General features: G+C 41.9%; 1 protein-coding gene across 2 annotated transcripts in view; it reads left to right on the top strand.

Moving 5' to 3' along the window:
* Positions 1-17,556, top strand: part of LOC133539556 (dyslexia-associated protein KIAA0319-like protein) — a 56,234-nt gene extending 38,678 nt beyond the window's left edge. The window contains exons 20-26 of one of the 2 annotated variants that reach the window (XM_061881554.1): positions 9,849-10,008; positions 10,105-10,247; positions 11,452-11,574; positions 11,704-11,794; positions 13,835-13,926; positions 16,066-16,288; positions 16,319-17,556. In XM_061881554.1, coding sequence (XP_061737538.1) covers positions 9,849-10,008; positions 10,105-10,247; positions 11,452-11,574; positions 11,704-11,794; positions 13,835-13,926; positions 16,066-16,262 — 806 coding nt within the window. In that variant the 3' untranslated portion in view covers positions 16,263-16,288; positions 16,319-17,556. Of the gene's footprint in view, positions 1-9,848; positions 10,009-10,104; positions 10,248-11,451; positions 11,575-11,703; positions 11,795-13,834; positions 13,927-16,065 lie in introns of both variants that reach the window. The other variant, XM_061881553.1, reaches the window with a different exon arrangement.
* Positions 17,557-19,071: the final 1,515 nt, after the last annotated feature.

The following is a 19,071-nucleotide window of genomic DNA, read 5'->3' as shown; positions in this document are numbered from 1 at the left end:
TTGAAAACCTCTTCTCACTCCTGCGTTTACCAAAGGCATGCGGTAAATGCAAGCATCCGCTAATTATTTTAAAATCTCTTCTCACTCAGGCGCTTACCAAAGGCATGCGGTAAATCTAGGCCTGCGCTTATAAATGTGAGTGTGATGTAAGGATACCATCACCAAAAGCACATTTAATAAAAAAAAAAAACGTTATGGACTTACCTTTACTTATAAATGACGTCCATGCGCAGCTCCTTCTGATCAAAAGCATCGATAACTTCTTTATTAGGGGTGTAACCAAGGGCGTAGGATTGGGTAGGGATGCTAGGGACACGTGACCTACCAATACTGTGTAGTCACTACCAATACTGTGTAGTCACTATCAATACAAGCGCTGCCCGTAATATTTAGTCAATGATTATGGCACAGACAGGGTTAAATGTCGGTCTCTGCTAGAAGTCCCGCCTCTAACCTAAATATCGCTCCCTGATTGGTTGCCGCTTTCATGCTAACTTACGTGTGATTGGCTGTCCCCGCTGTCACTCCTCACTGTGGAAAAAATAGTCCCACCTATCCAGACATTAGCTCCAAATTAGCACTGCATCTCGTCTTTTCCTCCGCTTTTTTTCCAGGTGAAAGTCAATGCTCAGTCCCCTCTACCATTGTTAACCCTGAAAGTTAACCTTAAACATGTAAATTCAACTACTTTAGTCCGTTTTTTAACATTGTAAAAACATCAGCTGTCTTTTTCTACGGACTGCAACAGTCCGTTGTCATGGATACATGACAACAACTTCCATTCATAGCAGTCATACGTGCCTGAGGCGCTGTGATCAGGCTTTAGAATAGTAGCCGTGCTCAATATTTAAACCACGGTTAACAGCCAATCAGATCGCCGGATTTCACCTTTCCGTTTTATTTTTTGAATTTTTTTAGTTTCACGTAACATATTTACAGTACAAAAGCAGCAATAGAAAGAAGTAGATGAAGGGAAAAATTGTGAGTGATTTAAACACAAGTTGGGGAAAAGATTATTATAGTTCATTTATGTTTATTTCCAATGTTGTATTGCATGAATGTATTTCTGATGTTGTTGATGGACAGTAGGCTATGTTGATTGACAGTATGATGGACAGTTGTTGATGGACAGTAGACTATGTTGATTGACAGTATGATGGACAGTTGTTGATGGACAGTAGACTATGTTGATTGACAGTATGATGCACACTTGCACTAAAGAGTAAAGATGAGAACTCTTCCAAGTTGTCTCCTTTGCTTTCATTTTAGTTACTTTACACTATAACATCTGCATGACCTGAAATTATGATTGCTAATGTAAAAAAAAAAAAAAAAGTAAACTTTCAGAGTGCTGCCTTGGAGCACTTTTGTGTCCCCACCAATCTCAAAATCAAACCTACTCCCTTGGGTGTAACAGTACGTGTATTTGTATTCAGGCGTACCGAACGAGTTTGAAAGTCTTCACAAGCTGCTCTGCTTTCTGCCTCTGTCTGAGCAGTGAGCACCCAGCATTGTCCCGCCCACACAACCATTTGATTGGTTACATACAAAGCCAATCAGCAGTGCGTATTCAGAGCGATGTAACACCCAATCAGCAGGGTGTATTCAGAGCCATGTAACAGCCAATCAGCAGTGCGTATTCAGAGCGATGTAACACCCAATCAGCAGGGTGTATTCAGAGCGATGTAACAGCCAATCAGCAGTGCGTATTCAGAGCGATGTAACAGCCAATAGCAGTGCGTATTCAGAACGCATGTAGTCACTGCTTCAGTCGAGCGGATATGAGTTTAGCAGGGGAGCAGCGGACATCGTACACTCCCCAAATTATAAAAAACACTTCCAAGTCAACTACTTTCCAAACATCACTATGAGCCCGTTGACTTTCTAGAAACTTAAACTGCAGCTCAGCTCACTCGCAGTTCTGGCTTGTGGTGAAGGCTAGTTAGCTTTTATTGTAACATTAGCTAATTTTGCTTTGTGTGTGTGTGTGTGTGTGTGTGTGTGTGTGCGTGTGTGTGTGTGTGTGTGTGTGTGTGTGTGTGTGTGTGTGTTAGGGGCAACAAAGCCCTGTCTGTCTGTTATTTCATTGAACTCCATGGTCTTCAGGGATGAATAGTCTCTCCTGTTGCTTTTGTACTATTTTTTCAGCTATAGTTCTATTAATCATTAGTAATGTAGCAGTCTAGTTTTGAATGGCAGGGTCCCTGCTATCACATGTTGATACAAATATGACATTTACATAATAAAAATCAACTACAGGCTTCCCAAATGCTGTAATAAATTAAGCCTGATGAGTTAACTTGAAACTGTTTAATGTTGCACTTTTGATATGTAGAAGAAAGGTTTTGTCATTTTATTTAATCTGAGCAACAACTTGAGGCAGTTTAATGTGGATTAACGTGGGCAGAATTATTATAGTGTACCCAATGTTAAAAGGATAAAGCCATTATTTACAAATTTGGTAAATAAAAAAAACACATTTATATATATATATTCTATTTTTACTGTACCAAAAATGAACCGAACCGTGACCTCTAAACCGAAATTTTTGTGTACCTTTACACCCCTATTGTTTATAGAAGTCTTTTTTATATTTCTTCAGTTTTAAAAGTCTCTCTGTCTCGATGGAGATCTTCCTTTATTGCCTCCTGCTTCTTTTTATTTTAGATATGTAATCCTCCATGTTAAAAGTGCAAGCGAGAGGAAAAAATAAAGGATCGCTGCTCAAACCTGCTGCTTGTTGTCACTTCTTCTGCAGCCGAGTAGTCGCAAGAAGGATCACTAGCGCCCTCTACCACCAGGTGGCCTGAGTCATATAATGACTCATATTTGACACACGCAGCTACGGTATATTAATAAAACATAGCTTCTTACTGTTCTTTTTAGCACATTCAATAGCTTGGACCTTAAATCCTACTGAATAGCTCTTAATCTTCTTCCCTTTATGCGATTTCAAATGATTGAAATCAGCCTCCTCCATTTTGAAAATGATGACAGGTGAAGTGTCACTCGTGACGTGACGAGTTTGACCCGGTGGAAATTCTAGACATGCACTAATAAAAATAATATTTTGCGAAACGAGTTTGACCCGGCGTTAATCCTGAGCCGGCGGTAATGCTAAACATGCGCAAATTATTTTGCGAAACAAGTTTGACCCGGCAGTAATTCTAGGCAGGCGCATACTAAATCAAGGGAGTAGGTTTGATTTTGAGATTGGTGGGGACACAAAAGTGCTCCAAGGCTGCACTCTGAAAGTTTACTTTTTTTTTTTTACATTAGCAATCATAATTTCACGTCTTGCAGATGTTGTAGGGCAAATCAACTAAAATGAAAGCAAAGGAGACAACTTGGAAGAGTTCTCATCTTTACTCTTTAGTGCAAGTGTGCATCATACTGTCAATCAACATAGTCTACTGTCCATCAACAACTGTGTATCATACTGTCAATCAACATAGTCTACTGTCCATCAACAACTGTGCATCATACTGTCAATCAACATAGCCTACTGTCCATCAACAACTGTCCATCATACTGTCAATCAACATAGCCTACTGTCCATCAACAACTGTGTATCATACTGTCAATCAACATAGTCTACTGTCCATCAACAACTGTGCATCATACTGTCAATCAACATAGCCTACTGTCCATCAACAACTGTGCATCATACTGTCAATCAACATAGCCTACTGTCCATCAACAACTGTCCATCATACTGTCAATCAACATAGCCTACTGTCCATCAACAACTGTGCATCATACTGTCAATCAACATAGTCTACTGTCCATCAACAACTGTGCATCATACTGTCAATCAACATAGTCTACTGTCCATCAACAACTGTGCATCATACTGTCAATCAACATAGTCTACTGTCCATCAACAACTGTGCATCATACTGTCAATCAACATAGCCTACTGTCCATCAACAAGTGTGCATCATACTGTCAATCAACATAGCCTACTGTCCATCAACAACATCAGAAATACATTCATGCAATACAACATTGTAAATGAACATAAATGAACTGAGATAGGCGCCAGCGCCCCCCGTGACCTCGAAAGGGAATAAGCGGTAGAAAATGGATGGATGGATGGAACTGTAATAATCTCCAGCCTCTCCTTCTCTACTTCCTCCTGCCTCTCTTCCTCTAACTTCTCTGGCCTCTCCTCCTCCATCTCCTCCAGCCTCTCTGCTGTCTGTCACCTTACAAAAAAATATGTTGATGCATGACAGATACATTAAGGACAATGACCATAGAGCTTGATGGTACAGTTACTGCCTGAGCAAAAAGGCTTTTACTAAATATGAATATTACTTAAGATTAATAATTGTATTTTATAATTGTAAAATCACATGATCATCTAGTGAAGATTTATTGTATTTCCACCACAAAGTTTTGTTCATTGGTATTTTCAAACCGTTGCTCACTTCTACACAAATACATGAAACTAAAAAATAATTTTAAAAATAAAACGGAAAGGTGAAATCCGGCGATCCGATTAGCTGTTAATCGTGTTTTGAATATTGAGCACGGCTACTATTCTAAAGCCTGATCACAGCGCAGGCTATCACTCCGCCTCAGGCACGTATGACTGCTATGAATGGAAGTTGTTGTCATGTATCCATGACAACGGACTGTTGCAGTCCCTAGTAAAAGACAGCTGATGTTTTTACGATGTTAAAAAACGGACTAAAGTAGTTGAATTCACATGTTTAAGGTTAACTTTCACCTCCGGGGAGGGTTAACAATGGTAGAGGGGACTGAGCATTGACTTTCACCTGGAAAAAAAGCGGAGGAAAATACGAGATGCAGTGCTAATTTGGAGCTAACGTCTGTATAGGTGGGACTGTTTTTTCCACAGTGAGGCTATTTTATTGGATAATATCTATATCTGGTTGAATAAAACTACATAAATTGATTGAGCATTCCTTTTTCATATTGCGTTTATTGGTAACCGTTTTATAAAAGCAATATATCACTCCAGTCCATGGTATATGCTCATTATAGCACTCTAGGGGGCGTGACTGGAGTGATATATTGTTGAATTATTCAATATTGTTGAGCCTCTATACACCCTTGAAGTAACTTACAGTTTGACTCCTAAAGAAGTCTTTTATATCCAGTTTTCTTTTCATTGACATATTTCAAAACCTACAGCACACACGCACGCAAACAGACACAAACACAATGTCAATCACACCACTGATATTAAAATCCATCTAGCTCCCGTCTGCCATGAACAAAAAATGCCGAACATGTTGACAACTTACACTTACTTACAAGTTAGAACTTACAACTTACTCTGACAGTTGCAACATCTCTCGTGCGGTCGCTAGCAACTAGCATGTAGGCTAGCTTTTACAAGCAGAAGGAGTGACATTGGGGACAGCCAATCACACGAAAGTTATCATGAAACCGGCAACCAATCAGGGAGCGATATTTAGGTTAGAGGCGGGACTTCTAGCAGAGACCGACATTTAACCCTGTCTGTGCCATAATCATTGACTAAATATTACGGGCAGCGCTTGTATTGATAGTGACTACACAGTAGCGACTGGATATTGGTGGGGACGTGTCCCTAGCGTCCCTACCCAATTCTACGCCCTTGTACTAAATACCCGGCGACAATTCAAGGAAATACGGTAGTGTTTTTCTTTATTGCCTCTTTAAGGGCATTCTTCCATAGTATACCACATTAATGTTTAACATAGCAAAGTGCGATATAAAATCTAATTCATTATTATTATTATTATAGTATGTGCATTTGCTTCTTTTTTTCAGTAACACTATTACAAAAAGTCACAATGTCTGAAAGAATTCTAAACAAGTTATGACAGACCACCTCAAAAAAACAGAATGGAATTAAAACATTTTTTACTGAATGGGACACCCAAAATGTATATGAAAATAAAGAAAGTGAAATGTACTATATTAACTATGAACAATAAAACACTGAATATTAACAACGTATGAACATCGCTCCACTTTTACTTCTCAGACCGGCTCCTCGATAGACATACTTCACAATCAAGCAAAATACAGGAAAAATGTAACAATATATGAATGCAAAGGTGTCAGGTTCAAACACTGAATTATCTATTAAACAAGACAAAATGCAAAATAATTAAACAGAGACAGGATTCAATTTAGCTCAAGAGGAGAAACGTCTGTGCTGCAGACTCAACTACAGCTTCCCACCACGCCCTGAAGGCAGTCCCTTTATTTGGGCAACTTCTGATTACATTACATTACGTAGCTGCTCCTAAGGGGCGGGAGTACATTAACAGATCAAAGAAAAGGTGCCTGGAGCGGTGTCAGGTTTCCCCCCTCTCTGCTTTGTAGACCTCGGGTCATGACAAGGTCTTCCTGTGGCTGTCCAATAGATCAAAGAAACCGACACCTCCACGTCGCATCCCACCGCACACAGTGGAGGTTTACAAGCAGTAGGCCTTTTGCTTGATAAGATCAAAGACAACTTTTGTCTTCTCTCAGGGCAGCCTGAACGCAATCGGTACTGTATCGGTTCAAACAATTTGTGTGATAACTTAAATACAATTATTCTGACAAAAGGGTAATAAACACCTACAATATGATATATTTTCACTTTTATGCAGAAATTTGTTGTAAAAATCTGCTTCCGCATCTGTTCTTCAGGCGGACTGCTCCGAAAACAAGCCCCGCCCACTCTCCTTTGTTTCTGGTCTGAGCTGCTGTGACGTATAACTCGTACAACACTCAAAAGCGCATATTTTAATTATTGAAGTTCTTTCTATAGTTCAAGACTTGCGGTCATTTCAAAACAGCACTGCACATCATAATGGCGGCTACAGTTTTCATGTTAAAGGTCTCAAAAATTACGTAGAACGTCCGGCGGGCCGGATTGAAAATCTAAATGGGCCGTACGTATTTTGCCCAGGTCTGCCCTATAAGTCAATACACGCTGGACTGGAGTGTTAACACGGACCACTTGTACAGGAAAGGACAGAGCAGGCTGTACTTCCTGAGGAGGCTGCGCTCCTTCAACACCTGTAAAAAAAACCTCTTGTGGATGTACTACCAGTCTGTGGTTGCCAGTGTTCTGTTGTACATGGTAGTGTGCTGGGGGGGCAGTACATCTAAGAAGGACAGCTCCAGACTGGAGAAACTGATCAGGCGGGCCGGTTCTACGATCAAAATAAAACTGGACTCCCTGGTGACGGTGGCAGAGAAGAGGACTGTAAAAAAACTAGTGAGCATCATGGTTGATGCCAGTCCCCCTCTGCATAGTGTTATCAGTAGCCAGAGGAGACTGTTCAGTGCTAGACTGATCAGGTGCAGGACTATTAGACAAAAAAAAACTGCTCTGTCGCACATCCCATTAGACTGTACAACTCCTCTTTGGGGGGAGGGGGGTACTAGGATGACAGGGGATGCAAAACAATAACTATACTCTGGGCAGGGTTCTTGAGGGTGCATGGGAGTTTGCCCAACCAGTCTACATGTGCTTTGTGGACTTGGAGAAGGCATTGGACCGTGTCCCTTGGGAAGTCCTGTGGGGAGTGCTCAGAGAGTATGGGGTATCGGACTGTCTTATTGTGGCGGTCCGCTCCCTGTATGATCAGTGTCAGAGCTTGGTCCGCATTGCCGGCAGGAAGTCGAACACATTTCCAGTGAGGGTTGGACTCTGCCAAGGCTGTCCTTTGTCACCCATTCTGTTCAGAACTTTTATGGACAGAATTTTTAGGCGCAGTCAAGGCGTTGAGGGGTTCCGGTTTGGTGACCGCAGGATTAGGTCTCTGCTTTTTGCAGATGATGTGGTCCTGATGGCTTCATCTGACCGGGATCTTCAGCTCTCACTGGATCGGTTCGCAGCCGAGTGTGAAGCGACCGGAATGAGAATCAGCACCTCCAAGTCCGAGTCCATGGTTCTCGCCCGGAAAAGGGTGGAGTGCCATCTCCGGGTTGGGGAGGAGACCCTGCCCCAAGTGGAGGAGTTCAAGTACCTAGGAGTCTTGTTCACGAGTGGGGGAAGAGTGGATCGTGAGATCGACAGGCGTATCGGTGCGGCGTCTTCAGTAATGTGGACGTTGTACCGATCTGTTGTGGTGAAGGAGCTGAGCCGGAAGGCAAAGCTCTCAATTTACCGGTCGATCTACGTTCCCATCCTCACCTATGGTCATGAGCTTTGGGTCATGACCGAAAGGATAAGATCACGGGTACAAGCGGCCCAAATGAGTTCGGGTCTCTCCCTTAGAGATAGGGTGAGAAGCTCTGCCATCCGGGAGGAACTCAAAGTAAAGCCGCTGCTCCTCCACATGGAGAGGAGCCAGATGAGGTGGTTCGGGCATCTGGTCAGGATGCCACCTGAACGCCTCCCTAGGGAGGTGTTTCAGGCACGTCCGACCGGTAGGAGGCCACGGGGAAGACCCAGGACACGTTGGGAAGACTATGTCTCCCGGCTGGCCTGGGAACGCCTCGGGATCCCCCGGGAAGAGCTAGACGAAGTGGCTGGGGAGAGGGAAGTCTGGGCTTCCCTGCTTAGGCTGTTGCCCCCGCGACCCGACCTCGGATAAGCGGAAGAAGATGGATGGATGGATGGGGGTACTAGGATGACAGGAGTTGCAAAACAATAACCGTGCAATACTTTTTTATAACATGGTCACTATTGCCTAGTTTCTCTTTTATTTTCTTATTTTACTGTTATATTTTTATTCTAATTGTTGCTTTTTATTCTTATTGTAATATTTTTGTATTTTTTTCCATTTATACCCCCATTATTTACTTTTTAATTTTTAAATTCGATCTCAACTCTGTACACTGCTGCTGGAATTTAAATTTTCCTGAGGGAACTCTCCTGAAAGAGTCAATAAAGTACTATCTATATATTTATCTACCTACCGTATTTTTCGGATTATAAATCGCTCCGGCGTATACGCCGCATTAAAATAAAGAATAGTGAAGAACAGGCTGAATAAGTGTAGGTTACATGAGGCATAAATAAGCAACTGCTATGTTAACCTAACATATTATGGTAAGAGTCATTCAAATAACTATAACATATAGAACATGCTATACCTTTACCAAACTATCTCTCACTCCTAATCCATAAATCCCGATGTGGCTTCTAAACAACTCTGCCAACTCCAAAGGTATGCGCCGCTTCCTCTTGTCCTTTTCTGCTGCATATTTCACTACATCCAGCCTGTAATCTGCACTACATGATCTCCTTTTCGGTGCCATCTTTGTTCAGCCCTTTTTCAGTTTTTATAAGTTACCGCCAACGTTGAAATGATCCAATTTTATAGCTGCGGCAGTAGCATGTAGCATATAGCAGTTAGCATCCCATGACCCACAATGCACTTCTGCCATCACCCTCCCACGCCGAATTCTTATTGGTTGACGTGTGTGACGATTGCTGACATTTTCTTCGTCTCTTCCCGAATGAGATGATGATATTTGATATTTTACGGTAATGTGTTAATAATTTCACACATAAGTCGCTCCGGAGTATAAGTCGCACCCCCGGCCAAACTATGAAAAAAACTGCCACTTATAGTCCGAAAAATACGCAATCTAGTCATGTGAGTGCCTTGCTTTTTGACCAATCACTGAGGAGATGGTCTGAAACCGGGTTGGCCAAACTTTCTCTATACACTGCTCAGGACCGACCTTGTGCTTTTTAGAGGACATTTATATGCTAACTGGCTGTCCGGCTTTGTACAGGTAGACGCACTACAGGACTATCGGCGATTTTGGATGCAAGCCGATGTCATTGTTACTTGTCAATATTAGATTGGACACACCTACAAACTCTTTCCCTCCATTTACTTGTCATACCGTATTCTTCCCACTATTTGTCTCAGACCCGTGGGAGCTTGACCAGGTGGAGCTGGTGTTGGAGGTGCCCATCACTCAGGTTTCCCACCGTCAACGTGACATGCTGCTGCGCCAGGTTGGAGTGTTGCTCGGCGTGCTTGATAGTGACATCATTGTTCGAGAGATCAGCACATTCAATGAGCAAAGGTGAGCAGTAACAGGAGGAAGAATGAGTTTCATTACGTTCTGTGAATGTTTTTCTACATATTTAAAGTTCGGCTTTTGCTTATTTTGTCGTCTTAGTACTCGATTGATCTTCCTGGTGTCAGGCGGTCCAGGGCGCCCTCCTCTGTCCGGCCACAGTGTTGCACTTAGCCTGCGCAACAAGCTACGCAAACAGAAGAACGACTTTCTCATTTACAAGACGCGGCGAGTGGACACAGTCAGTGAGTACTGCGCTTCTTTTAAGATAATTGACTAATAGTGACTGACGGGGGTCAAACACATTTGGATTCTGCATTTGACTCGTTTGAAATGTACTGTAGTACCTCGTGGTTTTTTTTTTCCGGAATTTGTTCTAAAAGATCTGCTGAAGACCCAATCGTATAAATCAGGGGTCGGGAACCTTTTTGGCTGAGAGAGCCATGAAAAACAAATATTTTTAAAAATGTATTTCTGTGAGAGCCATATAATATTTTTCAACACCGAGTGCATTTTTAAGTAAGACAAACATTTTTAGAGTATAATAAGTCTCTTATTCTTTTTAATAACATTGTTATTCTGAAGCTAATCAACTATAAATAAAATGCTTCTTACCATTAAAGCGACTTCTTCAACAGGTGGGGTAGAAAACAGATGGATGGATTAAAATGCACGAGTGTTTTATATTTTGAACGTTATTTTTAACACTGTGATTACCAGTGGAATTATTCATTACTTATCGTGTTAAGCAGTGTCAGCTAAGGTTTATCTGGGATCTGAACTGAGGATGTTTTTGAGGCCCTTTGAGACACTTGTGATTGAGGGCTATATACATAAACATTGATTGATTGATTATCTGAGAGCCAGATGCAGTCATCAAAAGAGCCACATCTAGCAGGTGACTTTTCAAATGATGCTACATATTAGCAGTGATGCTACTTTTCGTAGCAACGCTTTTGCCCCACACTTGACAAATAACGGTTGTCTGTTCGACATATTTCCGCTTGAAGCCAAACCACCACCAGACGATGGACCGCCTGTTGTTTTCCTTGAATTAATTCTTCCTTCATTTGTTACCAGATTCGCACCTTTTTTCTATCGTATTACCACTGGCACCTCAGCTAACGTTACCTATGCCGCTACCTCTCTGCTCCGTGAGGGCATGTACGTATGTGACGTGTGTAAGAAGGTGCGCTTGTTTTATCTCTCTGTGAGAAAGAGAGACACGAAAGAGTGAGAAAAGTCTGTAGTGTAATGCCCGCAGATAAAAGCAACTGCGTGAGAAGGTATACTGGAATATCACGATACAGTCATTTTCTGTATTGCACAGAGACAAACCCGCGATATATCGCCCAGCCCTATTTGCCAGTACTGTATGTAAGTTCCATAGAAGACTTACTAGATCCACCCTGAACCTATTATTATATCTGGTGGCCTCTGCATCCTCAGTCTGCCAACTCAACTGCTCCAGTCATGGCGAGTGTGACTCCTTCACGCGGCGTTGTGTCTGCCAGCCTTTCTGGATGGAGAACCTCATCAGGGCCCAGCTGGGAGATGCAGAGAGCAATTGTGGTAAGTTGAAACGCATCATTATCCGCCATGAGTGTGCTCTTTCAAACACATTCCCAAGTTATGGTTAAATGACCCTCAAGTTGCATCTTACTAGCCTTACATTTGTTTTTTTGTTGATTTTATTTTCAGAGTGGAGTGTACTGTATGTGACCATAGCCTCCTTTCTGATTGTGGTCGCTGTGGGGACGGTTGTCTGGGGCATGGTGTGTTGCTGTGAAAGGTGAGATCCATATTCAAATAATGTGTGATACATTTTTAATTACTGATGAGTCATCTAGACTGGCGGCCACAAGTTTTTCATTTGGCTGGCTGAACATCACCCAAATTGAAGTGAAGTGAATTATATTTACCGTATTTCCTTGAATTGCCGCCGGGTATATAGTATGCGCCTGCCTAGAATTACTGCCGGGTCAAACTTGTTTCGCAAAATAATTAGCGCATGCTTAGCATTACCGCCGGCTCAGGATTAATGCCGGGTCAAACTCGTTTCGCCAAATAATTAGCATATGCCTAGAATTTCCACCGGGTCAAACTCGTCACGTCACGAGTGACACTTCACCTGTCATCATTTTCAAAATGGAGGAAGCTGATTTCAATCATTTGAAATCGCATAAAGGGAAGAAGATTAAGAACTATTCAGTAGGTTTTAAGGTCCAAGCTATTGAATATGCTAAAAAGAACAGCAAGCAGCTATGTTTTATTAATACACCGTAGCTGCGTGTGTCAAATAGGAGTCATTAAATGACTCCCGCCTCCTGGTGGTAGAGGGCGCTAGTGATCCTTCTTGCGACTACTCGGCTGCAGAAGAAGTGACAACAAGCAGCAAGAGTGAGCAGCCATCCTTTATTTTTTCCTCTCGCTTGCACTTTTAACATGGAGGATTACATATCTAAAATAAAACAGTTTTCTAAACTGGACTTCCAATCGAAGCAGGAGGTAATAAAGGAAGATCTCCATCGAGACAGAGAGACTTTTAAAACTGAAGGAAGACTTTTATAAACAAGTTATCGATGCTTTTGATCAGAAGGAGCTGCGCATGAACTTCATTTATAAGTAAAGGTAAGACCATAATAAAGTTTTTTTTTATTAAATATGCTTTTCATGATGGTATCCTTACATCACACTCAAATTTATAAGCTCAGGCCTAAATTTACCACATGCCTTTGGTAAACGCCGGAGTGAGAAGAGGTTTGAAATTGATCAGCGCCCCGGCGGCAATTGAAGGAAATACGCTAAGTTACATTTTAAAGCAGTGTGGGGGGCACTGGGAGCAGGTGGGTAAAGTGTCTTGCCCAAGGACACAACGGCAGTGACTAGGATGGCGGAAGCGGGGATCGAACCCGGAACCCTTAAGTTGCTCTACCAACTCTATACAGTAGTAATTCTACTCATTAATAAACAGGGTGTTTTAAGTAAAATATGGAGGTATTTGGGCTTCAAAATTAACAATAAAGGTGAGGCTTCAAACAGGGAGGCACTGTACTGTTTTACACCTTTTCTGCTTGTCTGCTCCCAGACCGTGGTCGAGGAGAGCAGGAAAGACTTTTCACTCCGTAAAACTCCGCTCTTTGGTCGGAATGACGAGGTCGTCGATTAGTTACAACTTGGTGACTTTATTTCTAATATCCACAGGGCACAACCGGACATCCACCATGCTATTAACACTCCTGCACATGCTAGCGCTACCTCTCCGAACTTGCCCACTCACTCACTCACGTCACTCACCCTCATACTGCCATTCTTAAAGGGGCACACACACACATACGCTACTCTCACAACAGCTGCTCTAAAACACGCCTCGCCAAATGTGGCGATTGGTATTAGCACCTTTGCTTCAAACTTAGGTAAACATTTAAATAAAAAGCATACAGATCTGCACAAATAGCTATAAAAAGTGACATGTAATAATGTAGTTGTTAATCCAGTCCTGCTGTTCAGTCCGGTGCAGACTGTAGTCGAGGAGCACAGGGAAGACATACCCTTCAGGATCGATGCCATTTCAATGCCTTTCAATTAAATTTTAACGTTGTAAAATTGTTCTTTGACTGCAAGTGTTTAATGTAGTGTAAGATTTTCTGTCAAAATAAAGCCAATATGGACATTTTTCGTAGTAAGTATCGATATACATTTTGGTACCGGTACTATATTATTTGTATCAGGACAACCTTGATACAAACTTTGACTAATATTGAGTAACTGCAAGTGATTTATCTTAATTACTAATGATACTGTGTGTGTGTTTTTTTTCTTTGTTGTAAAGACGGAAGAACAAAGCACGCAGAAGCAAAAGCCGATACAAAATGTTGGAAGCTGACGAGCAAGACATTCTGGAGCTGCAACCACACAGAGCTGGTAGGAATCACATGTTGTTGTTGTTGTTGTCCCTGTTGGCATCACATGGAACAACAATTGTGTAGACGATGAGTCCCAGCTATGTGGTATTTGGAAAATGCATATAAAAATGTGGGTTTTACACTGTGTGCACATCCTAACATACTTAAAAATTAGCGTTTGTTTATACAGTATAATAATGAATCGTGATTAAGCAGAATTATTTATATACCAAACCCAAAATCAGAGAAGTTGGCATGCTGAATAATTTGTGAATAAAAACAAAATACAATGATTTGCAAATCCTTTTCAACTTGTATTCAGTTGAATAGACTGCAAAGACAACAACTGAGAATCTTCTTTTTTTTTTTGCAAATAGAATTGAATGGCAGCAACACATTGCAAAAAAGTTGGCACAGGGGCATTTTTACCAGTGTGTTTCATGGCCTTTCCTTTTAACAACACTCAGTAAACATATGGGAACTGAGGAGACCAATTTTTTAATCTTTTGAAGTGGAATTATTCTCCATTTTTGCTTGATGTACAGCTTAAGTTGCTCAACAGTCCGGGGTCTCCGTTGTCGTATTTTAGGCTTCATATTGCACCACACATGTTCAATGGCAGACAGGTCTGGACTACAGGCAGCCCAGGCCAGTCCAGTACCTTTACTACTTTACTATAAAGCCATGCTGTTGTGACACGTGGCTTGCCATTGTCTTGCTGAAATAAGCAGGGGCGTCCATGATAACGTTGCTTGGATGGCAACATATGTTGTGCCAAAACCTGAATGTACCTTTCAGCATCAATGGTGCCTTCATAGGTGTGTAAGTTACCCATGCCTTGGGCACTAATACACCCCCATACCATCACACATGTGTAAGTTACCCATGCCTTGGGCACTAATACACCCCCATACCATCACACATGTGTAAGTTACCCATGCCTTGGGCACTAATACACCCCCATACCATCACACATGTGTAAGTTACCCATGCCTTGGGCACTAATACACCCCCATACCATCACAGATGTGTAAGTTACCCATGCCTTGGGCACTAATACACCTCCATACCATCACACATGTGTAAGTTACCCATGCCTTGGGCATTTATACACCTCCATACCATCACAGAGGCCTGATTTGCAACTTTGTGCCGGATGGTTCTTTTCCTCTTTGTTCCAGAGAACCCGATGTCCACAGTTTCCAAAAACAATTTGAAATGTGGACTCGTCAGACCACAGAACACTTTTCCCCTTTGCATCCGTCCATCTTAGATGAGCTCGGGCCCAGCGAAGCCGGCGGCATTTCTGGGTGTTGACGGTAAATGGCTGTGGCTTTGCATAGTAGATATCTAACTTGCATTAACAGACGTAGTGACTGACAGTGGTTTTCTGAAGTGTTTCTGAGCCCATGTGGTGATATCCTTTACACACCGATGTCGTTTTTTTTGATCCAGTACCGTCTGAGGGATCAAAGGTCCGTAATATAATCGCTTTCGTGCAGTGATTTCTCTAGATTCTCTGAACCTTTTGATGATATTATGGACCATAGATGGTGAAATCCCTAAATTCCTTGCAATAGCTGGTTGAGAAATATGGTTCTGAAACTGTGGACAATTCAAAGTGGTGACCCTCACCCCATCCTTGTTTGTGAATTACTTAGCATTTCACGGGAGCTGCTTTTATACCTGATCATGGCACCCACCTGTTCCCAATTAGCCTGTTCACCTGTGGGATGTTCCAAATAAGTGTTTGATGAGCATCCCTCAACTTTTTTCAGTCTTTTTTGCCACGTGTTTCAGCTTTTTTGAAACATGTTGCAGGCATCAAATTCCAAATGAACTAATATTTGCAAAAATAACAGTTTCTGAGTTCGAACATTAAATTGTCTTGTCTTTGCAGTCCATACAATTGAATATAGGCTGAAAAGGGTTTGCAGATCATTGTATTCTGGGTTTTTATTTATGATTTACACAACGTGCCAACTTCACTAGTTTTGGGTTTTGTACTATAATATCTCATCAGATAAGAGTTTCTCAGAATATTGGAGCAAGAGTCTCCCGTGAGTGTAAAACCTATCAGAGCACCCTCCAAGCGACAATCTCCTTTTCTCTAACTTCAGGAGAAATAAGTCTTGTTTTTTTTGTTTTTTTGACCCAGGCCGCGTCAAGCCCATGCCCGCCCCCACCTCCTCTGCCCTCATGCACTCCGACTCCGACCTGGACAGCGAGGACGGGCACGTCGGGGTACCGTGGAAGGAGCAGGAGCGCGGCCACCTTCTCCGAGCGCAAAACGGCTTCCTGAGGAACGGCCAGGGTCCAGCCAGGGGGAAGAAGCACAGAGACGAGCTGCTATAGCAAAAGAGAAGGTGACGCTCACCTCTCTCCACACACACACACACACACACACACACACACACACACACACACACTGATCCGTCCCTGGAACTTGAGAGGGGGGAAAAAAGGAAGTCAAAATGCTGCTTTTTAAGAAGCCACTGGAATACACACACACTGAATGAACACCACTTGGTTTTTAATACGCACTTTCATTTCATCACTGTCAGAATCTCTTTACAGAATCAATCAAATGGCATATATATCCTTACTTGCCTTTTCGGAACATATTTATTAGCCAATCGGTCCAATCTGTTCTGTGCAGAACGAGCTGAAACCAAATGAATTCTTTCCATCAACATTTTTCTTCATCTTATAAGAGTAGCCATGGATAGAACAATAACCATACACACAAACAGAAAAAAAATGATATAAAGAAAGATTTATTTCCCATGTTGAAGTTTGTATGTGAGAGAGAGAGAGAGAGAGAGAGAGAGGCGCTTCAACCAAATGACGTTCCACTTTGCATGCAGGATGTGCAACACACGAGCCTGGAAGTTGAATTCCACATTTTGAATCACTGTTAACGCGTTGAATGTCCGAGAGGGTTACGTCACTGCCCGTACGAAATGTGAAGCAACATTTTTTTTTGTTGTTGTTTATTTTCCATGCTTTTTGCAGCTAAATCATCTCCTAAAAACATGAGAATGTGTTATTTTGTTCAGCTGTTCTGCATTGACTCGCGCAGGCAAAGTCAAACGAAGCACACCCAAGTGCCAACAGTGTGTTTTCTCTTCTTAAAATAAAAAAAAAAATGCTCGTCCTTTTTAAAATTTTGGAATCGACCTGGAGTCCACTGTGAAGGGCGTGCAAAGGTCAGAAGAAATACAAGTCCTTTTAAAAAATATTTTTAAGGAGACTGAAGGATTACGTCGGTGTGTGACCTGATAAAACCGGATTATCTGGGAATTAGAATGAAGACTTTAATTTTTTTTCTTGGCTTTATGAGGGATTTTATTTATGTTGGGAAATATGTTACCTTTCAGAAGTGAGTACACTTTTCGCATTCCATACTTGAGTTAACAGCGATTAAAGGGACACACTTTTTTACAAGCTGTACACTGGCTAATCTACTTCAAGTGTCATTTCTTCAGCTTTGAAATATCTGCAGGAATGTGAGGCTTGTGTGTGTTTACATTGCTCACATTTAAATTCATGTTCTAAAAGCTTCCAAAGTCCTGCTGTTGATTTTGTTAAAGAAAAGTATTTTTGTTTGATTTTTTTTTTATTGAGCTATTAAAAACTCTAGTGATCATGCTTTGCTTCTTCATTACAACTGGAAATACATTTAATTATTTATTATGCAAATTAAAACAGATTGAGGCTGTTTGTGAGTTCTGGAAAAATGATGACCTTGTTTTGGACCATAGGGCGCACCGTCAAACTTGTCTATTCGGGTCTATTTTCACACAAAAGGCGCACTAAAGAGGTTATATTGTGATTTTTTTTTTTAAATATATAAAACACTTCCTTGTGGTCTACATAGCATGTAATGGTGGTTCTTTGGTCAAAATGTTGCATGGATGATGTTTTACAGATCATCTTCAAGGCCTACTGGAAGCCACTACTAGCGACCACGCAGTCTGATAGTTTATATATCAATGATGAAATATTAACATTGCAACACATGACAATACGCCCAAGTTAGTTTACTAAATTGCAATTTTAAATTTTGCACGTTTTATCCTGCTGAAAACATCGTGGTATGATGACGCGTGCGCGTGACGTCACGGATTATAGCGGACAGTTTGGTCAAGCACCGATCCCAGCTATAAGTCGTCTGCTTTAATCACATAATTACACAGTATTCTGGACATCTGTGTTGCTGAATCTTTTGCAATTTCTTCAATTAATAATGGAGACGTCAAAGAAGAAAGATGTAGGTGGGAAGCGGTGTATTGCGGCAGCCTTTAGCAACACAAACACAGCCGGTGTTTCCTTGTTTACATTCCCGAAAGCTGACGGTGAAGCTTTACTATGGAACAGAGCGGTCAAGCGAACATGGTTCCCTACCACATGTCAACCGGCAGGTTTTGGTGAGAAAATGGTGGTAAATTGTAAATGGGTTGTACTTGTATAGCGCTTTTTTTCTACCTTCAAGATACTCAAAGCGCTTTGACATTACTTCCACATTTACCCATTCACACACACATTCACACACTGATGGAGGGAGCTGCCATGCAAGGCGCCAACCAGCACCCATCAGGAGCAAGGGTGAAGTGTCTTGCTCAGGACACAACGGACGTGACGAGGTTGGTATTAGGTGGGAATTGAACCAGGGACCCTCGGGTTGCGCACGGCCACTCTCACACTGCTCTTACCATAGACATGAGCGGAGAGCTTGCGACCTCCTGCAGCTGCGGACTCTCTTGCCTCCTCCCACCGGAGACACTGGCGATCACCACACCCCTCCGACTTTCAGGTTGTACAGGTAAGACCATATAATCTCACTAAAACACTAGTAACACAATAAGCATATAAGGGATTTTCCAGAATTATCTTAGTAAATGTGTCTAACATCTGACTCGCTCCCACTGACCTCGTCTTTTTTTTCTTTTCTTTTTTTTATAGTCCTTCACTCTCACTTTCCTCATCCACAAATCTTTCGTCCTCGATCAAAGTAATGGGGAAATCGTCGCTTTCCCGGTCCGAATCGCTCTCGCTGCTGGTGGCCATGATTGTAAACAATGTTCAGATGTGAGGAGCTTCACAACCCGTGACATCACGCGCACATCGTCTGCTACTTCCGGTACAGGCAAGGCTTTTTTAT

This window comes from Nerophis ophidion, linkage group LG21 (assembly GCF_033978795.1).
Source record: "Nerophis ophidion isolate RoL-2023_Sa linkage group LG21, RoL_Noph_v1.0, whole genome shotgun sequence".
Lineage (NCBI taxonomy): Eukaryota > Metazoa > Chordata > Actinopteri > Syngnathiformes > Syngnathidae > Nerophis > Nerophis ophidion.
Note: the sequence above shows the minus strand (reverse complement) of the source record. Positions and strands in the feature narration are given on the sequence as shown.